This window comes from Pan troglodytes, chromosome X (genome assembly GCF_028858775.2).
Source record: "Pan troglodytes isolate AG18354 chromosome X, NHGRI_mPanTro3-v2.0_pri, whole genome shotgun sequence".
In the NCBI taxonomy this organism is placed as follows: domain Eukaryota; kingdom Metazoa; phylum Chordata; class Mammalia; order Primates; family Hominidae; genus Pan; species Pan troglodytes.
Window position 1 is genome coordinate 7632097 of NC_072421.2, and position 17593 is coordinate 7649689.

Here is a 17593-nt window from a genome sequence, read left to right on the forward strand (position 1 = left end):
ACTTTTAAAGTTCTGCACACATTTATGAATTCAATAAAGTGTCATTTTTCAATGGAATTGTTAGAACCCCAAATCTCAGTGTTACACAATATACTCGTGTAACAAACCTGCACATGTACCCACTTAATCTAAAATTTAAAAAGAAAAGAAGAAACTATTGTTTTTTAGCCTCAAATGTTAAAAATACAAATACCAGTCTGCTAACTTTCAGATCCTGGAGACATCAAATCAAAACTCATTTGTCGAAGCTGTCATTATGGACACCTGGGTTAATAAAGGAAGTGCAGGGCAAGACACATGAAGAGTGAAGAATAACAGGTACTGTTTTAGAGCCTCCTGTGAAGGTAACTGTAAGGTGTCAGGAGAAACGCCCTCAGAGCATCGGAAGTGACTCTGCAAAGGACTCCTGGAGTGTGCTGGTCCAGGTCTCACAGTGAACTGGCCTTTGGACTGTGAACCTGGGCATCCCCACCAGACACCTATCACAGCCCATGTCATGCCAACATCACCTAGAGGCAGTGGGTTTCAGGTTGTTTACTGACTTAGCTCTGGCCTTGAAAACTTGGCAGCAGTTTCAGGAGTCTCCTGTTTGAGGCTGAGATGAAGCTTATTTGTTCTATGGGTAGATATTGCAGGGATGCCTTTGAAAAACAAAAAACAAAAAGACAATGATCAAGCTGGGTGTGGTGGCTCATGCCTATAATCCCAGCCCTTTGGGAGGCTAAGGTGGGTGGATCCCTTGAGCCCAGGAGTTGGAGACCAGCCTGGGCAATATGATGAAACAAACAAACAAAAAAATATACAAATCGGTGGCACACACCTGTAGTCCCAGCTACTTGGGAGGCTAAGATGGGAGGATTGATTGAGCCTGGTAGGCAAAGGTGGCAGCATGCTGAGATTGCATCACTGCACTCCAGCTAGGTCAACACAGTGAGTCCCCCTGTCTCAAACAAACAAACAAAAAAACCTCAAAACAACCAATGATGATTATTTTTGTCATACCTTCATTCTGTTTTCCAAGCATCCCGCGATATTGGCTTTATCTGTCAATCATAGAGCAGGCACTTACTAATTCATCCCACAGTGGTTGCCAGAAAGAGTTGGGTCTAGCTGAAGAGGAGAGAGGTAAAGCTATTGCACATGTGCATGCTGTAGGGGTGGGCTCAGTACTGATAGTGTGTCCTCACGTGAAGGGTGCTGGCTTCTTCTTGAGCGAATTCTGTTCCCCTGGCCTCAGCTGGCAGATACTCCTTATCATGGGGTGGCTGTAACTTGCATCAAGGCCTCCTGGAGAGCTTTTGGGGCCGGGTACCTAACTACAAGCAGAAATGGACTCTAGCATTCCCACTGACCTTTCACCACTCTGGTCCTTGTGCCTATAGTGTCTTTTCATAAATACAACCTGTTATTGGAGCGATTGGTGGAATATTGGATAGGAAAGTGCTTTGAACAACAGTAAGTGCGCATGGATTGTATAAGGTCCCTGGGTTTGATTTATGGATGCTGCTTTGAGGAATGATAGAAATGAGGAAATTTATAACAATTCTCAGATATGACAAAAGACAGTGAGCTCCAAATCAGCCTTGCCTTCCCTTTCTACCTCTCTAGACTCTGCGGGGGGTGGTAATCTGGAGACCTCCATCAGTTCTTACAGATGGGACCTTACAGAAGGGACCTTATATCAGTTCCTCCATCAATTCTGCTTGCAATGAGCTGAATAGTCCCCCTAAAATCATGTGATTCCCACGACCTCAGAATGTGACCTTTTTTGGAAATAGAGTTATGGTGGATGTAATTAGCCAAGTTAAGATGAGGTCATGCTGGAGTAGGGTGGGCCCCATCCAATATGATTGGCGTCCTTATCAAAAAAGAAGACACTCGCGGAGGCATGATGTGAAGACACGCAGCACAAATGCCCTATTTCCACAGAGGCAGAGATTCAGGTGATAGATCTATAAGCCAAGGAGTGCCAGCAGTCAAATAAATGCTTTATATTTTGCTTGATTTTTTTTCACATTTACAGTTTTCATCCAGGTTGATATTTATAAGATGTACTTTTGCACAGGTCTTCATGTCCAATTTGGTGTTAATCTTAAACCCTAAGACTATTCATAGTTCCCCAGGAGAAACCTTCAGAACTCATTGTACAATTTAAGCAATAAATCCAGCAAATGTTTAGTAAGACCTCCCTCTGTCTGCTGCTGGACACAACCTCGTGGACAATGGAAATAAAAAGAAGATGTGGCTTCCATTGGGAGAGTTACACAGTGGATTCAGGGAGACCAGATGTAAATGCCCCCCAAACTAAGATGCAAAAGGGCAAAATCACTTGACCAAGATCACACAAGTAATGACTCACTGAACTAGAATTTGAGCCTCACTGTGCCTGGTCCACAGCTAAGGTTTTTACTGTTTCCTAACGCACACAGAGTTTGTTACAGTGGATATTAATCGCATCACCAATGTAATCTTGCAAAAGAAGACATTTCCATTATGTAGAGCATAGGAATGAGAATAGTCAAATGATTCCGAATGCCTTCCATTCTTTTTGAGATTTCAAATCACCAATTAGCTCTTTCAAAATTGTAATACCGGCCGGGCATAGTGGCTCATGCCTAATCCCAGCACTCTGGGAGGCTGAGGTGGGTAGATCACCTAAGGTCAAGAGTTCAAGACCAGCCTGGCCAACATGGCGAAACCTCATCTCTACTAAAAATACGAAAATTAGCCATGTGTGGTGGCAGGCGTCTGTAATCCCAGCTACTCAGGAGGCTGAGGCAGGAGAGTCACTTGAACCCAGGAGGTGGAGGTTGCAGTGAGCTGAGATCATGCCACTGCATTCCAGCCTGGGCAACAAGAGTGAAACTCCATCTCAAATAAAACAAAAAAATTAAAAAAAATGGCAATACCCTTAGCATAAATGGAAGACTAGCAATTCTCCCACCATGAACAAGCCAAAAAGTGGCTTGAGTAACTTTGCAAAACACAAATCAAATTCATTGGCCAGTTTGAAACTATCCCCAATGCACAACAAGGAAGCAACAGAAGAAAATTCTGCAGTTGAAATTCTTCTCCCTTATTGGGTCGACATTATTATGTTTAGCTGATTTAGGGAATTAGCTTCATCATAAATTCAAATCTGGTTCTATTTTAGGCATCAATGCCATTTTATAGTTAGGCTCAACTACCAAAAATTCTAGCAATTTCCATTGTGGTCTTGAAATAAACCCAGACTCCCTGCAGCATGACTGAGTTTCCACCATGCAAAATGAAGAAATAATTGCCTGGAATTTTAAAAAAATCATTTTGCATTGCCAATTAAAAATTTACTCCTGCAAGACAGGGGCTTCTGTAAATCAGGGATGTGAGGGATTTGGTCTGATAATTCCAGGTGTTCTTCATGTATAGAGTGACACTTTGACATCCGCTTTGATTAAATTCAGGGTATTTCCACAGTCTTGGGTGACACATGCTGAATATTGATGCACATCCCAAATATCTCATCTGAAGCCCTGAGAGCCAGGTGTTTTCTGGAATTCAGTTACGCATATTTTAGGAAGATAATATATGCCTTTACTTTACCTCCCAAGACACTCTCAGCAGGTGAGGGCAACATTCAATAATCAAACACATTAATATTTTTGCAGAAAAATGTATGACTATTCCTCCCAGTGGGATGCAGGAAGACCACAAGTGGTATAATATAGTGCATTTTTATAGTAATGCACTGGTAAATTAAATTGTGTGATGACAGACCATCAGTACCCTGGGCACTTCCGATTTCTAAGTAAAACATCAGAGAGAGAGTCAATTCAGAATAAGTTAAATACCTTTACACATACTTGCAATATACATCTGTGACCTCTGGTTGCTTCGGCTTTTTGAGAAGAGGTTGCATCAGGGCTGTCATAGGTCTCTCACTGAGTCTGAGTTGGCCACGTGTTGTTGGCCAGAGAACAAGAATGATCAGGGAACGTCTTCTCCAAGGATGAAATGGCAATGTGAAAAATGACCCTTTAAAAGACTTCTCCCATTGCCGTCTGCCATGTGAACCTGGCATTCTCTCAGAGCATTTTTGCTAGTTGAATGAACTGTCTTACCCACTCATTCTCAAGGCCGACAATGAACAGATCACACATTCTAACCCTATCATCTAGGTCAGGGGTTGCAAACATTTTCTGTATAGGACTGCATAGTAAATATTTTCAGCCTTGTGGAGGATACAGTCAGCTCTGCAATTGTATTTCAAAAGTAGGTGTATAAAGGAATGGGCATGGTGTATTTCAATAAATCTTTATTTAGAAATACAGGTGGTAAGCTGGATTTGGCCCATGGCCATACTTAGCTGACCCCTGTTGCATGGCTTTTTTTTCACTGTGGTTCACAATTCCATTATTATTATTACTATTATTCTCATGCTTATCAGTATATGGCAAACATAAAGTTAAAATGCACATCTTCTCTTGATGGAATACAAAATTCCTTGGCCATAAGGTTATATTAAATACATTTCATATTGAGGAAAAGAGCAGTACCTAAAACATTTCATTTTTAATGAAGTCTGAAGGAGGGAGGACACTTCAGAAACTATATTATTTTATGCTTTTTCTGTTAGCCGCGATTGTCTGCTACTGGTATGCTTGTTATTAGATTACTCAAAAAATGTTTCTCAGGAAATTCCTATTTGCATGATGATGAATAGGTAAATTGAGTTAACATTTCCATCATTGTGGATGTTGGCTTTTTCCAATCACTGACAACTTTACTTTGTGTTTGCCTTTGAGTGTTAACACAACCAAGGACTGTCAATCCAAGCTTGCAGACCTCCCTCCTGTTGGCTTTTGTTAGGTGTTGTGAATGGCACAAGATCGGACAACAAGGTCTGCACATATTTGTGTCTTTCCATGAGGTTGGACTTGTGAAAATGTTTATTCAGTCATAAAAGCCACAAGAGCCAATTCTCCTTAGTGCTAAGCACTCCTTATTACTTCTTAGTACTTCCCATTCACTTGGTAGCCAGAGCCAGGGACACACAGGCTCAAGCCAGTTTACAACAGTCAATATTGCAAACCAAACATGGCAGTATACTTAATCAATATATAAATGTTCTAGATTAAACATTCCATAACACATGTTAACATGTATTGTAACATTTAACATCCATATAAAGGGGATAGGAAAAGGAGTTAATGAACCAGTCCATGGAGAGTGACGTGGACAAGGAGAGTGTTCTGGGCTGATCTGGATGATAGCCCACATCTTGTAAAGAAGAGGCCTTGATTTGGGCAGAGGGTTCAGCAGTGGGTACGTGGAGGAGACCACGAGTGTTAGCAAGACGGGGTCTAGTGAGGTGGTCATGTTGAACTGGTGAAGTCCTGCTAATATCCCCCTGAGTCCTCTGGTGAGGGGTGACAGTAAAGGGTTACAACCTCATCTGATTGGGTGCAGTCTGTATTGATTGGGCGAACATCTGGTCCTATTGGGAAGACGCCTTCTGAAAAGCAAGATGTGATCTTCTCCTAAGATGGAGTCACTTATGTCAAGAGTGCTCCTATACATTAGAGTTTCTCTAGGATTATAGCTTAGTAGCAAGGTGGGCTATTTGATCAGCAAGATGAGGCTATTTGATCAGCATTGTAAATATTTCCGGGAATAAACTGTTTCTTTAAAATCCGATATCATCTTAGGTCAAGTCATGGGAAATAGACTCTGAGGTGCTCAGGAGATTTTTTGTGGGGAGTGTATTCTTGGGGTCAACACTTGCAGGGGAGTGAGGAAAGGAAATTGAGGCCAAGGGAGGAGTTGAGCAGCACAGCTGTTGCAACAAAGACCTCAGCTCATTTCAGAGGGAGCTCTGGAGCCAGGAAGGTCCCTCAGAGGTTTCCCACCTTGAGGCAAGGACATGCCATCCCCTTGGAAAAGGCAGTTCTCTTTGACCGAGGCCAGTTTCCAGAGACAGACTTTGCTAAGTGTGTCAGCCATCAAAACTATCAGCAGCAGCTGGGGGAGGAAGACTTGGGTCTTCCCTTGACATCTAAGTTGCTACCACAGCACCCACAAAGGACGTTCTCTGTGCAAATTCTCGGCACCATACTCTATGTCTTCCTCTTCAAAATACACTTTTTCACCCTGGATTACCATTTACCCTTGTAAATTCCTTCAATCAATCTCTAGAATATTCACAGTGGTTTTCAGTGTTTACTTCTACATGGAATGTTCTGGAAGCTTTCACGAGAAAGTAGGATAAATGACTCATCCTAGCTTGCCTGAGACTGTCCCAGTTTGAAAACTGGACCTCATCAGTCCTAGACACACTGGGATGTGGTTCACCCTATGGCAAATCAATCAGTCAAATTTCAACAACTAACCTTTCCACTTTGTATACTACAGTCAGTCTTCTTTAATAACTACACGGCCTGGGCTATGGCTAAGGACAAATGCATTCTCTTCTTCTTCTCACTGTTGAACATAGGATGCCTTTAACTCTTCTTGACATTTTCACAGTCAAAATTAAACCCGTGCCATTAAACCTGAAGTCACAACAAAGTAACACAATACTAATGAACAGCAGAAGCTGGTAGGCTGAGACAAGACTGATGCCTCAAGTTGGTTCAGTCTGGGTTTTGATGCTCAATACAACAAAATGGGCATTACAAAAATCATTTGGTTTTCAGGGCTTTTTGTGTCTCAGAATTATGGACAACGGATGGCAAACCCCAATGGCATTCTTAGATCATTATCATTTTCAGACTTGTACAACTGGAATTTCATTTGGAGGGGGCACGCAAATGAGAAAAATGGCCAAGCAAATGGCAGTTGTGAGGATTATAGATAAACAGAGACTCAAGGGGATAAAGATGCATACTTATTATCTTTGAACACACAAATCAGAATGTAGGTTCCTCATAATAAAACAGGCTTAACCAATCTTCTTGCTCTGTGACTACAGTTTGGATTATATATTTTATCAGAAGAGACTTATTTTCATATAACTTGTGATAGTAACAGAGGAATCACCATAGTTACTAGGTGCGATTGTTTGAGTCAGCTGGGTACCATTCCCCTTCACCCCTAAAACCTATTTGCCTGTGCTTGTAGCCACACCCACTTTAATGAGCATTGGATGAGTGATCTAGCACAGCATTCCTAAACCTTGGCACTGTTGACACTTGGGAGAAGACCATGCTTTGTTGATTGAGGGCGGGCACTGGGCTGGATAGTTCTTTGTCTTGGGGGCTGCCTTGTGCATTGTAAGATATTTACCAGAATTCCTGCCCTCTGCCTACTGGATACCATTACTGTCCCCCAAATTGCAACAACCAAACCTGTTTCTACATATCACCTTCTGTTCCTGGTGGGGTAAAATTACTCCTGGGTGAGAACCCATCTCATACTAATTTGAAAAATGTCCTCGGAACGTGGGCCTTTAGATTTTCCATTGTGCTGTTTCATTCTGTAAGTATAGGCTCTTCGTGGCAGTACCACTGTGATAAGCATTGTGACTTAATCCCTTCAGATATGTTCTTTGTCTTCATTTCTCACTGGGGGGTTGGTAAGCACTGAGTATCAAGTGTGGGTCAAAGAGCTTCCATGCTGATACCTTAAAATCTATTTTCTGTAAATAAAAGGTGGGGACAAAAAAAGGAAAATAATGACCTTTCTTACCTCGCAAGGAGAGACGCCCAATTGTTCAAACCCACATCCGTGCAATCTTAGTCTTGCCTGATGATGTCATGGTGAATGAGCAGAAGGGGAGACCCTGCCCGGTGGTTTTGTCATTCCTGCAGTGGGAGGTTAAGGATCAATGTTGACAGCACACTATTCCATTTCAACAAGAATCTAACATGAAAAGCCATGCTGGAAGATTGATTACAGTTTCAAATGCCATCTCTGGGGGGAAAAAATAACATTTCTGAGATTCTGATTGAACCTCAGAAATTGTTGCTAGAAGCCTAACTTTAATAAAGCAAAATCCACATTTATAAAAATCTATATGGAATGGTAATTTTTCTCTGATGTGATATTCTCTTGTGAATATTTTTTTTACCAAGTGGGATTATGCTTCATATTTCAAAGCATAAACAATAGATTTATATATTAATAAATAGTTCAAGACATATACTAGATTTTTGGTCTAAATGTCAACAAGTTAAAAGAAAAGTCTTCAATAGGTTCAAAGCTATCTTCTTGGCTTTCTTTTGAGACCCATTTTCTATTCATTTCTAGGACTTTGTATCAGAGGTCAAAAAACTGTTTCTGTAAAGGGTTAGATAGTAAATAAATATTTCCAGCTTTGAGGGACAAATAGTATCTGTCACAACTACTCAACTCTGATATTGTAGCACAAAAGCATTAAGGGAGTGGAGGCAGCTGTGTTCTGATACACTTTGTATTACAGACACTGAAATTTGAGTCTTATGTACTTTTCACATATCCCAAAATAATATCCTTTTTTCAACCATTTAAACATGTAAACATTCTATGAAAACAGGTGTCAGGACAGATTTTTCTTGTGGGCCATTGTTTGTGCAAACCCAGCCCTATTCAGAAAATATCTATTGAGTGTTTGCTGTGGTGAACAAATGAGATGTGGTCTCTGCCTTCTTGATCCTTAGAGCTGTGGAAAGGACAGCTGTCACATGAATAAATCAGGAAATAAATGAATCTATTATACAAGTAGTAATAATTGCTATCTGGGGGAAAAGAGGTGCTATGATAGTCAACAGTGGGGGAGCCTGCTTCATACAGGGTAATGAAGGAGGGCTTCCTTGCGGCAGTGGTGTAAGCCAAGACGTGAGGATGGGTAGGAGTTAGGCAGAGAGTGGGAAGAAGAAAAGTGGGGAGAGAAATCCTCTAGACCAGCAGTCCCCAACCTTTTTGGCACGAGGGACCATTTTTGTGGAAGACAGTTTTTGCATGGACAGGGAGGGGGATGGTTTTGGGATGATTCAAGTGTGTCACATTTATTGTGTACTTTATTTCTATTATTATTACATCGTAATATATAATGAAGTAATTATACAACTCACCATAATGTGGAATCAGTGGGAGCCCTGAGCTTGTTCTCCTGCAACTAGATGGTCCCATCTGGAGGTGATGGGAGACAGAGATCATCAGGCATTAGATTCTCATGAGGAGTGTGCAACCTAGATCTCTCGCATTTGCAGTTCACAATAGGTTTTGTGCTTCTATCAGAATCTAATGCCATGGCTGATCTGACAGGAGGTGGCGCTCAGGCAGTAATGTGAGTGATGGAGAATGGCTGTAAATACAGATGAAGCTTGGCTCACCTGTTGTTTACTTCCTGCTGTGCAGTGTGATTCCTAAGAGGCCTGGGGGTTGGGAACCCCTGCTGCAGTAAAGAAAGAGCTTATGAGGCTGGGCACAGTGGCTCACACCTATAATCCCAACACTTTGTCAGGCTGAGGCTCTGTTTAGCCCAGGAGTTTAAGACCAGCCTGGACAACATAGTGGGAACCTGTCTCTACCAAAATTACAAAAATTAGCCAGCTGTGGTGGTACACCTGTAGTCCCAGCTACTTGGGAGGCTGAGGTGGGAGGATTACTTGAGCCTGGGAGGTCAAGGCTGCAGTGAGCCATGATCATGCTGCTGTCTGGGCAATAAAGTGAGACCCTCTCTCAAAAAAAAAAAAATAAATAATAAATAAATAAATAAAAGAGCTCATGTCATTTAAGTACGTCAATATATGATTACCCAGCGTGTGATTATTCATCTTTTGAATGAATTCACAGGAAGAGCCCGATGCCCTTGGTTTGACTCTACTAAGAGCCCCTCAGTTGCTGAACCTGCACACAGTCATCTCAGTAAGTTAAGATCTTCCTGAGGACAATGGCGCAAGATCGTCTTCAGCTGTTCATAGCGTAAGTATGAGAGGTGCATATGTTTGTATCTTCGCCCTGAAACTCAAGTGATTGACTCACCCAGACCATGTTGTCTAAGTCAAATAGTGGTATGCAGTGATCTTGATAATGGTATTGAGGACATTCTGATATTGCAGGGATGACATGCACATGGTGCTATTGCAGCTATCTTTCATTCAGAAAGAACTTTCCATCAAAAGGTCAAAGGGGAGCATCTGTGGGGCAAATATATTTTTATAGAGAAAGACTGTCCTGGGCCAATGGGGGCAGCGTGCATAATCTGATGAGCATAAGCAAGTGGCCTATTATGTGGCAAGTCTAGAGGAATATAGGGGTGGGGGCTTACAAATGATTTAATGCATCCTCTGGACCCTTGAGGTGGCTCTACTCTAGTTGAATCAGCAAAGGTACAGAAACATGGCACAGTGGGAAGGCTCACAGTACACCTGTTCTCAGCTGATCAGCTGCAGCAATACCTGAGGGACAGAATGGGGTCCCTCCTCTCAGGAAGAGCTCCTCCGCCTGGTGGAGGTGAGGGCTGAGGGCATACCCAGGTCTCTCCCTGCAGGAAGAGCTCCTTTCCCTGGTGGAGTTGAAGGTTGAGGGTATATCCAGGTCCCTCCCTGCAGGAAGAGCTCTTCCCCCTGGTGGAGGTGAGGTCTGAGGGCATAACCAGGTCTCTCCCTGCAGGAAGTGCTTTTTCCCCTGGTGGAGTTGAAGGTTGAGGGCATACCCAGGTTCATCCCTGCAGGAGGAGCTCTTTCCCCTGATGGAGGTGAGGGCATACCCAGGTCCCTCCCTGCAGGAAGAGCTCCTCCCCCTGGTGGAAGTGAGGGCTGAGGGGCAGAGCATGGTCCCTGCCTGCAGGAAGCTCTTTTCGCTGATGGGAGGTGAGTGTGCATGGTGCAAGTCTTTAGGGTGGATGAGGGAAACATAGTTTTAAAAGCCCCTGCAGGGAAGAATCCCTGTTATTTTACACCTGTTCTTGGACATGTCTGGACCACTATGGCACTATGCTATGAGAACACCAGGGGGCACAATATTTGGCCATTCAGAGCATTTATGGTCCCCCATAGCAGCTGGCTCAAAGAAATGGGCAGGAAGATACTTTTGGAGGAGATATTTGGTTCAAATCAGTGTGAAGAGACTCCCAAAGTCAGAGACCCTGGGGCTGGGGATTCCATCCCACCCCATGCTGGCAGTGTGTTCCCAGGAGAACGTTTCACCTCTTCCTGCCTTAGTTTCCTCCTTTGTAAAAAGCGACTTAAAGACGCTGGGCCCGGTGGCTCAGGCCTGTAATCGCGGCACTTTGGGAGGCCGAGGCGGGCAGATAGCCTGAGGTCAGGAGTTTGGGACCAGCCTGGCCAACATGGTAAAACCCCATTTCTACTAAAAATACAAAGATTAGCCCGGCATTGTGCCATGCACCTGTAGTACCAGCTACTTGGGAGGCTGAGGCAAGATAATCGCTTGAACCCCGGGGGCAGAGGTTGCAGTGAGCTGAGATTGTGCCACTGCACTCCAGCCTGGGCTACAGAGCAAGACTCCATCTCAAAAAAAAAAAAAAAAAATAGATGAACGGCAGTTTCATAGGGTGCTTATGAAAAGTAAAAGATGACCTCTGTTTTGGGAAAAATGTGGTGAAGACCTGGATGATCCTGCCAGCCAGGGAGATGGGAGCTGAAAGCGGGCTTGCAGGGTGATTTAATGATTTTCAGAAGGCAGCTTCAGGGGTTACGGATGGTAGTAGTTATGTGTCAGGGTAGACTTTGCCCTTCAGAGAGAATTTGTTAAAGTTTGGAGACATTTTTGGTCGTCAGAACTTTGGAGTGGGGTGCATGTAGTGGGTGGAGGCCAGGCGTGCCGCTAACCATCCCACGGTGCACCCACAGTTCCTCACAAATCCGAAATGTCGTGCTGAGGGCGACAAACCCTGCTCACTGCAACAAGAGGCTTTAACTTAATCTTCTCTTTCTTCCTAGAATAGTCAATGGTCTTTTACTTTGAGGGATATGAGTCAGAATAAGAATTAAAGAGAACAAAAGGACAATGACCTTTTAGGATTTTTCTTTCTATTAAATTTAAACCCCATAACAGAGGATTCTCCGTCTGAAAGCAACATCCGTGGAGGCTTAAAGCCTCAGCTTATATTCATTCCTAACACTTAGCAGCTTAACAGATTCATTTTCCATTGTGATTTCTGTAATTTGTTCTTTAAAAGGATTGTGTGTTCCTTTTTCTGTTTCAGAAACAAACTTTTTGGGCATTTTCAAGAATAATTTATTTTCTAAAGTTATTGATAATACACGGGCTGGCATGAATTTCTGACCTCACTTTCAAAGTCTTTAGCACCAGCTAAGTAGGGTTTTTTGTTGTTGTTGTTGTTGTTTTAATTTCTTTGGAAACTGTACATTTTGCAGGGAAATGCTTTAAGTACCATTTTTTTTTTTTTTTCGGTCATTTTAGTCTACGGGAGAGATTGACATTCCCTAGATCCAGCTAGAAGGGCTCTGAAAAAAATGACAGATGCAGTAGCTAATTAAAAATATGCAGCTGAAAGGGTTCATGATTAATTCATGATAAACGAATACAGCATTCATTATCCTTTCCTAATGTTCTCAGATAAAGTGGGAGTGTTGCAGTGGCGGTTAAAATATTTGTTCTAAATATCTAGTAACAGTGTCCATTCTATCTTACTAGCATAAAGCCATCCTCATAGAGGTATTTTAACGTGCTTCACAATTCAGAATTCAGGGTTCTTACGTACAGAGTATTAAACTCTCTCCCTCCTATAAATGGATGAAGAATTTGGGGATTGTCAGGAGAACACTTATATTGTCTGTAGTTTTCCTGATTTGTTCTCCTCCAAGGAAAAGGTTTAGTAATAGGAAAATATTATTATTATTATTTTTCAGACAGACTCTCATTCTGTCGTCCAGGCTGGAAGTGCAGTGGCACGATCTCAGCTCACTGCAACCTCCACCTCCCGGGTTCAAGCGATTCTTCTGCCTCAGCCTCCTGAGTAGCTGGGACTACAGGCAAGCGCCACCACGCCCGGCTAATTTTTGTATTTTTAGTGGAGATGGGGTTTCACCATATTGGCCAGGCTAGTCTCGAACTCCTGACCTCGTGTGGAGGCTGGGATTTTTAAGGACAGTTTGGCGGGCAAGAGGCTAGAGAATGGGAAAGGCTGATTGGCACCATCAGCAAAGAAATCACAGAGTTATCAAAACTGTCGTTGTGTGCCGAGTCAGTTCCTGCATGGGGGTCACTGGTCCGGTGACGTCACTTGTTCCACCAGAATGCAAAATCTGAAAAATATTTTACATACCAGTCTTAGGTTTTACAATAGTGATGTTATCTATAGGGGCAATCAGGGAAGTTACACATCTTGTGACCACCAGCTACATGACTCCTGAGCAGTAAGCAGGTTAGGAAGCAATGGCTAGTTATCATGCAACTATGTATAGGTCTTAGCAGAATGCAGGTCCCTCCCACAAGTTTAACCTTGGGGCCGTTCATTAGTTTTACAAAGGTGGTTTTGGTCCCCGAACAAGGAGGGGTAGTTTTGGGAAGGGACTGTTGTCATCCTTGCTTTAATGTTAAACTGTAAACTAAAATCCTCCCGTAGTTGACCTGGCCTACCCAGAAATGAACAAGGGAAGTTAGCTTGTGACATTAGAAGCAAGATGGAACCAGTTATGTTAGATTTCTCTCACTGTTATAATTTTTGCATAGGCGTTTTTCAAATTCCTATTGCTTTGTTACGTGATACAGTCACGCATCGCTGGATGACAGGGATACGTTCTGAGAAATGCTCTGATGGGTGATTTAGTCACTGCGTGAACATAATAGAGTATACTCACACAAACCTACTATACACGCAGACTGTATGGTATGGCCTATTGCTCCTACACTAAAAACCTGGACAGCAAGTGACCGTACTGAATACTGCAGGCGGTTGTAACACAATGGTAATTATTTGTGTATCTAAACATGTCTAAACATAGAAGGTACTGTAAAAAATATGGAATTATAATCTTATAGGACTACCATTGTATATATGATTCATCGTTACCCGAAACATCGTTATATAGTACATGACTATATTTATAAAATAAGTGTGGAGGCCGCAATGTTTCTTTTCCATGTTGCTTCTTTATGTAGTATTCAGCACGTGGGAGATTTTTGTCAAGAAGTGCATTTAGAACTTGTCTTTGGTAATACCTGTACCACCCTCCAAACTTCTCAACTTCTACTCTTTTACCCAAGACAGGGTTCACGTGACAGCATAATGACTACTGAATACAATCTCTAGAGCTGTCTCAGGATTTATAGACATAGTAGTGGATTTCACACTTCCCATTCTGTGTTTGTCTCTGCATGGTTTGCAGAATCAGGATTAACACAGGTGTTGTGGCTCTGTGGACCTGTGAATTAGTGCAAGAGCGACAAATCCTGTCTTGCTTTTTCTCGGCAAGCACACCCTGGCTTCAGAATTGAGAATAACTTTGTTCTATGTTTTAAAACATAGTGTATAGAAGTGCCTAAGGAAGAAAACATTGCATTTATAAGAAGACGTCTTACAAACACTCCAGCCAAACACTCCAGCCAAACACTTAATTTGCTATCTTTACATCCACTCTAGTGAAAGCACTTAGAATGTTTGACTTTATGTTCAGTGCTTGGCAAACTGCTCCTGTTGGAACCCTCAGGGTTCCTCAGGCTGCTCCTGGGAGCTTCTTCAGCCCTGCGGTGGGAATTGTCAGAGATTTAATTCCACCCACTTCTGTAAGAACAACACTGATTTTCATCTCTATTAGACATTCTTATGGATAGAAGTTTCTGTGACTAAAAACAATGACAACCGTTACTTTCTCTACCTGTTCTGTTTTATAACAGAAGGCAACACTGAAGCTGAAAGATATTAAGCTGTTTATGTAAAGACTAGATAAGGTCTGTGGATACCCTCTCCTGCATCTTAGCCGTGATTTCTTTAGCTGAATTATTGCATAGGGAAGGAAAAAGTAATTTTTCCTCTACCCTGTCTGAGTTCTTATCTAGGACAGACCCTTGTAACAAAAGGCAGATAAACAAGAGAAAACAAATAGAAGTTTATTAACATGGATACCTCCTGTGTATCTGGGCAATATCCAAGGAATATTGAGTAAATCTCAAAGAAGTGAAAGAGAGAAAGGTGTGGGAAGGGACAGTTATGGAGAAGTAACCAGGAAAGGTATGGTAAACCAGGGTAAGGTTGGCTGTGCACATTTCAGTTGGTGCCTTCTCCAACCTTAAGAGTGTTTAATGATTCAGCCTTCCTTCTCTTCCAGTACCATGAAGGAGAAACCCTTACAAATGGAGATTTCCTTTACAGATGTAAATCTCTCTTAGAAAACAGTAACTTCTACTCTAAGAGCTTCTCCTGTGTCTGCAATTACTCAAAATAATTCTTACGCCAAAGAAGCACATTGTGGGGTGACGTATTCTTGTCCTTTCTTACTGTACTGATGTAAAAAAAAAAGTGATATATGCATATGTGTGTATACACCTCTCTCTCCACTGTCTTCTACACTTTCTAGCCATGGGATCCACACCACCACCACTACAACTATCAGTGACCACCACAACAAAGAGATGGACGGATTTTAGTGGAAAAAATTATTTTTAGACTCAAAGATCTTTAATGCAAACAATCTGAGCTGTCTTTCATTTGTTTCTTAGCTGTCTCTTCACGTGTACCTGTCTCTCTATCTGTATTTTGGACACCTTGGGCTGAGTCATCTTCATGTCTTAGGTATGCAACTCTCTGGTCTCCTGGTAGTCTGCCTGTATCCATCAAGGTCTCCCTCTCACCACCAGCAGCCAGAGGCACCTTCTCAAAACCCAGGCCTAACCCTGCCACTGGCCCTGTTGGAATCCTTCAATGGCTTCCCGTTGGAAGGAAGGTGGAATTTCAGAACCAGGCCTGGATGGGTCTCCATTGTCTGCCTCCTACCTTTCTTCCTACTCTCAGGTCCTCCCTGCATCTGCCTCCCCCTGGCTTTCTTTTTCCCCATCAGGCAACTTGTCTTAAAACCTGTCCCACTACCCAGGCTGTCTTCCCCTCAGGGCCATCTCCCCAGCCAACTCCTCCTTCCAGTAGGCTTCCTTCCTCTCTTTGGCTAAGTAATGACCACTCCGTGCTCCAGGCACTCTTGTTGCATTTGCAGTTTCATACTATTTCTTGTGTGAGTATTTGTCCAATATTGATTATTTGAATAAGATCTGACTTTGCAAACACATTGCAAAGTTCTATGAAGGCAAGACCATGCAGTGCATCCTACTGTTACAGGAAAGGGGTCCCGAGCCAGACCCCAAGACAGGGTTCCTGGATCTTGTGCAAGAAGGAATTCAGGGGGAGTCCACAGTACAAAGTTTATTAAGAAAGTAAAGTGGTGAAAGTACAGCTACTCCATAGACAGAGTAGGGCGTTCCTGAAGCTAAGAGGAGGAATGTGTCCACTCTAGGTACAGTACTTGTTTACATATAGGATAAAAAAAGATCATGGGGTGATGTGCTCTGCTACAAGTGTTTGTGATAAAGGATTAATTTTCTTAATTGCTATATTTTACAAGAATCGATATTATTATATTTAAAGCAAAATTAGGAATGCCTCTGTTCTCAAGATATCAGGGTGTTAGGACACTCCCAATTCTGGGTCTGTTTACTAAACATTATCAATCTGTTCCCTTAACCGTAAACATCTAGAGGCTAGGAACACCTGACTTTCTGGGAGTGCAGCCCAGCAAGTTCCAGCCTCATTTTCCTAGCCATCACTCAAGATTGAGTCGCTCTGGTTCAAACCCCTCTAACACTACTGTATCCCTACAATGCACAGCGTGCCTTAGTAGATGTTTAGTAAATAACTGCTAAATACATGGATGAAAAAAATAGTTCCAATGCCATATTAATACAATACTGATAAAAATCATATATTTTTGGATTTCAGTCACACAGGCAAAAAACAACTTTCTGATATGATTTAGCCAATAACTGACACCAATATAAAAAATGATCTGTAACCCTCCCCAATGGATTCTCTTTGCCCAGGTAGAGCTTGTTTATCAAGACAGAAATAGAGAAAGAATTGAATGCACACAGAGCCAGTTAAATGGGAGACCAGAGTTTTATTACTCAAATCACGCTCTCTGTGCATTTGGAGACTGAGTTTTTTTTAAGGGAGGTATGGGGGTTAGGAAGTGAGGAATGCTGATTGGTCAGATTGGAGATGAAATAATAGGGGCCCAAAGTGGGTTCTTCTTGCTGTCTTCTGTGCCTGGGTGAGATTACAGAACTGGTTGAGGCAGATTCCTGGTCTGCATGGCACCAGTTGGTAGATCAGATCACAGGGTCTAAAAAACATCTTCAACTCCAATCTTAGACATTCCAATAGTGACGGTATCCCTAGGACCAACTGGGGAGGTTGAGAATCTTGTGGCCTCTGACTGCAGGACTTCTGAGCCATACTTTCTAAACTTGTGGCGAATTTGTTGTCCTACAGAGGTGGTGTTTCCCCAGGCAAGAATGGGATTTTTTTCCGGAAAAGGCGGTTACCATTTTTGTTTCCATGTTAACACTGTAAATTCCTCCTGTAGTTAGCTCAGTCTGTGTTCAGGAATGAACGAGGGCAGTCTGCAGGTTAAAGGCAAGACGTAGTTGGTTAGGTCAC

The 17593-nt window shown here is 42.5% G+C and overlaps 1 protein-coding gene across 3 annotated transcripts in view; it reads left to right on the forward strand.

The window, feature by feature from the left end:
* STS (steroid sulfatase) overlaps positions 1-17593 on the forward strand; it is a 205907-nt gene that overhangs the window by 33885 nt on the left and 154429 nt on the right. For 2 of the 3 annotated variants that reach the window (XM_063803877.1, XM_016943073.4), the window contains exon 2: positions 9754-9882. In XM_063803877.1, the coding sequence (XP_063659947.1) occupies positions 9851-9882 (32 nt within the window). In that variant the 5' untranslated portion in view covers positions 9754-9850. The remainder of the gene's footprint in view (positions 1-9753; positions 9883-17593) is intronic. The other variant, XM_054676418.2, reaches the window with a different exon arrangement.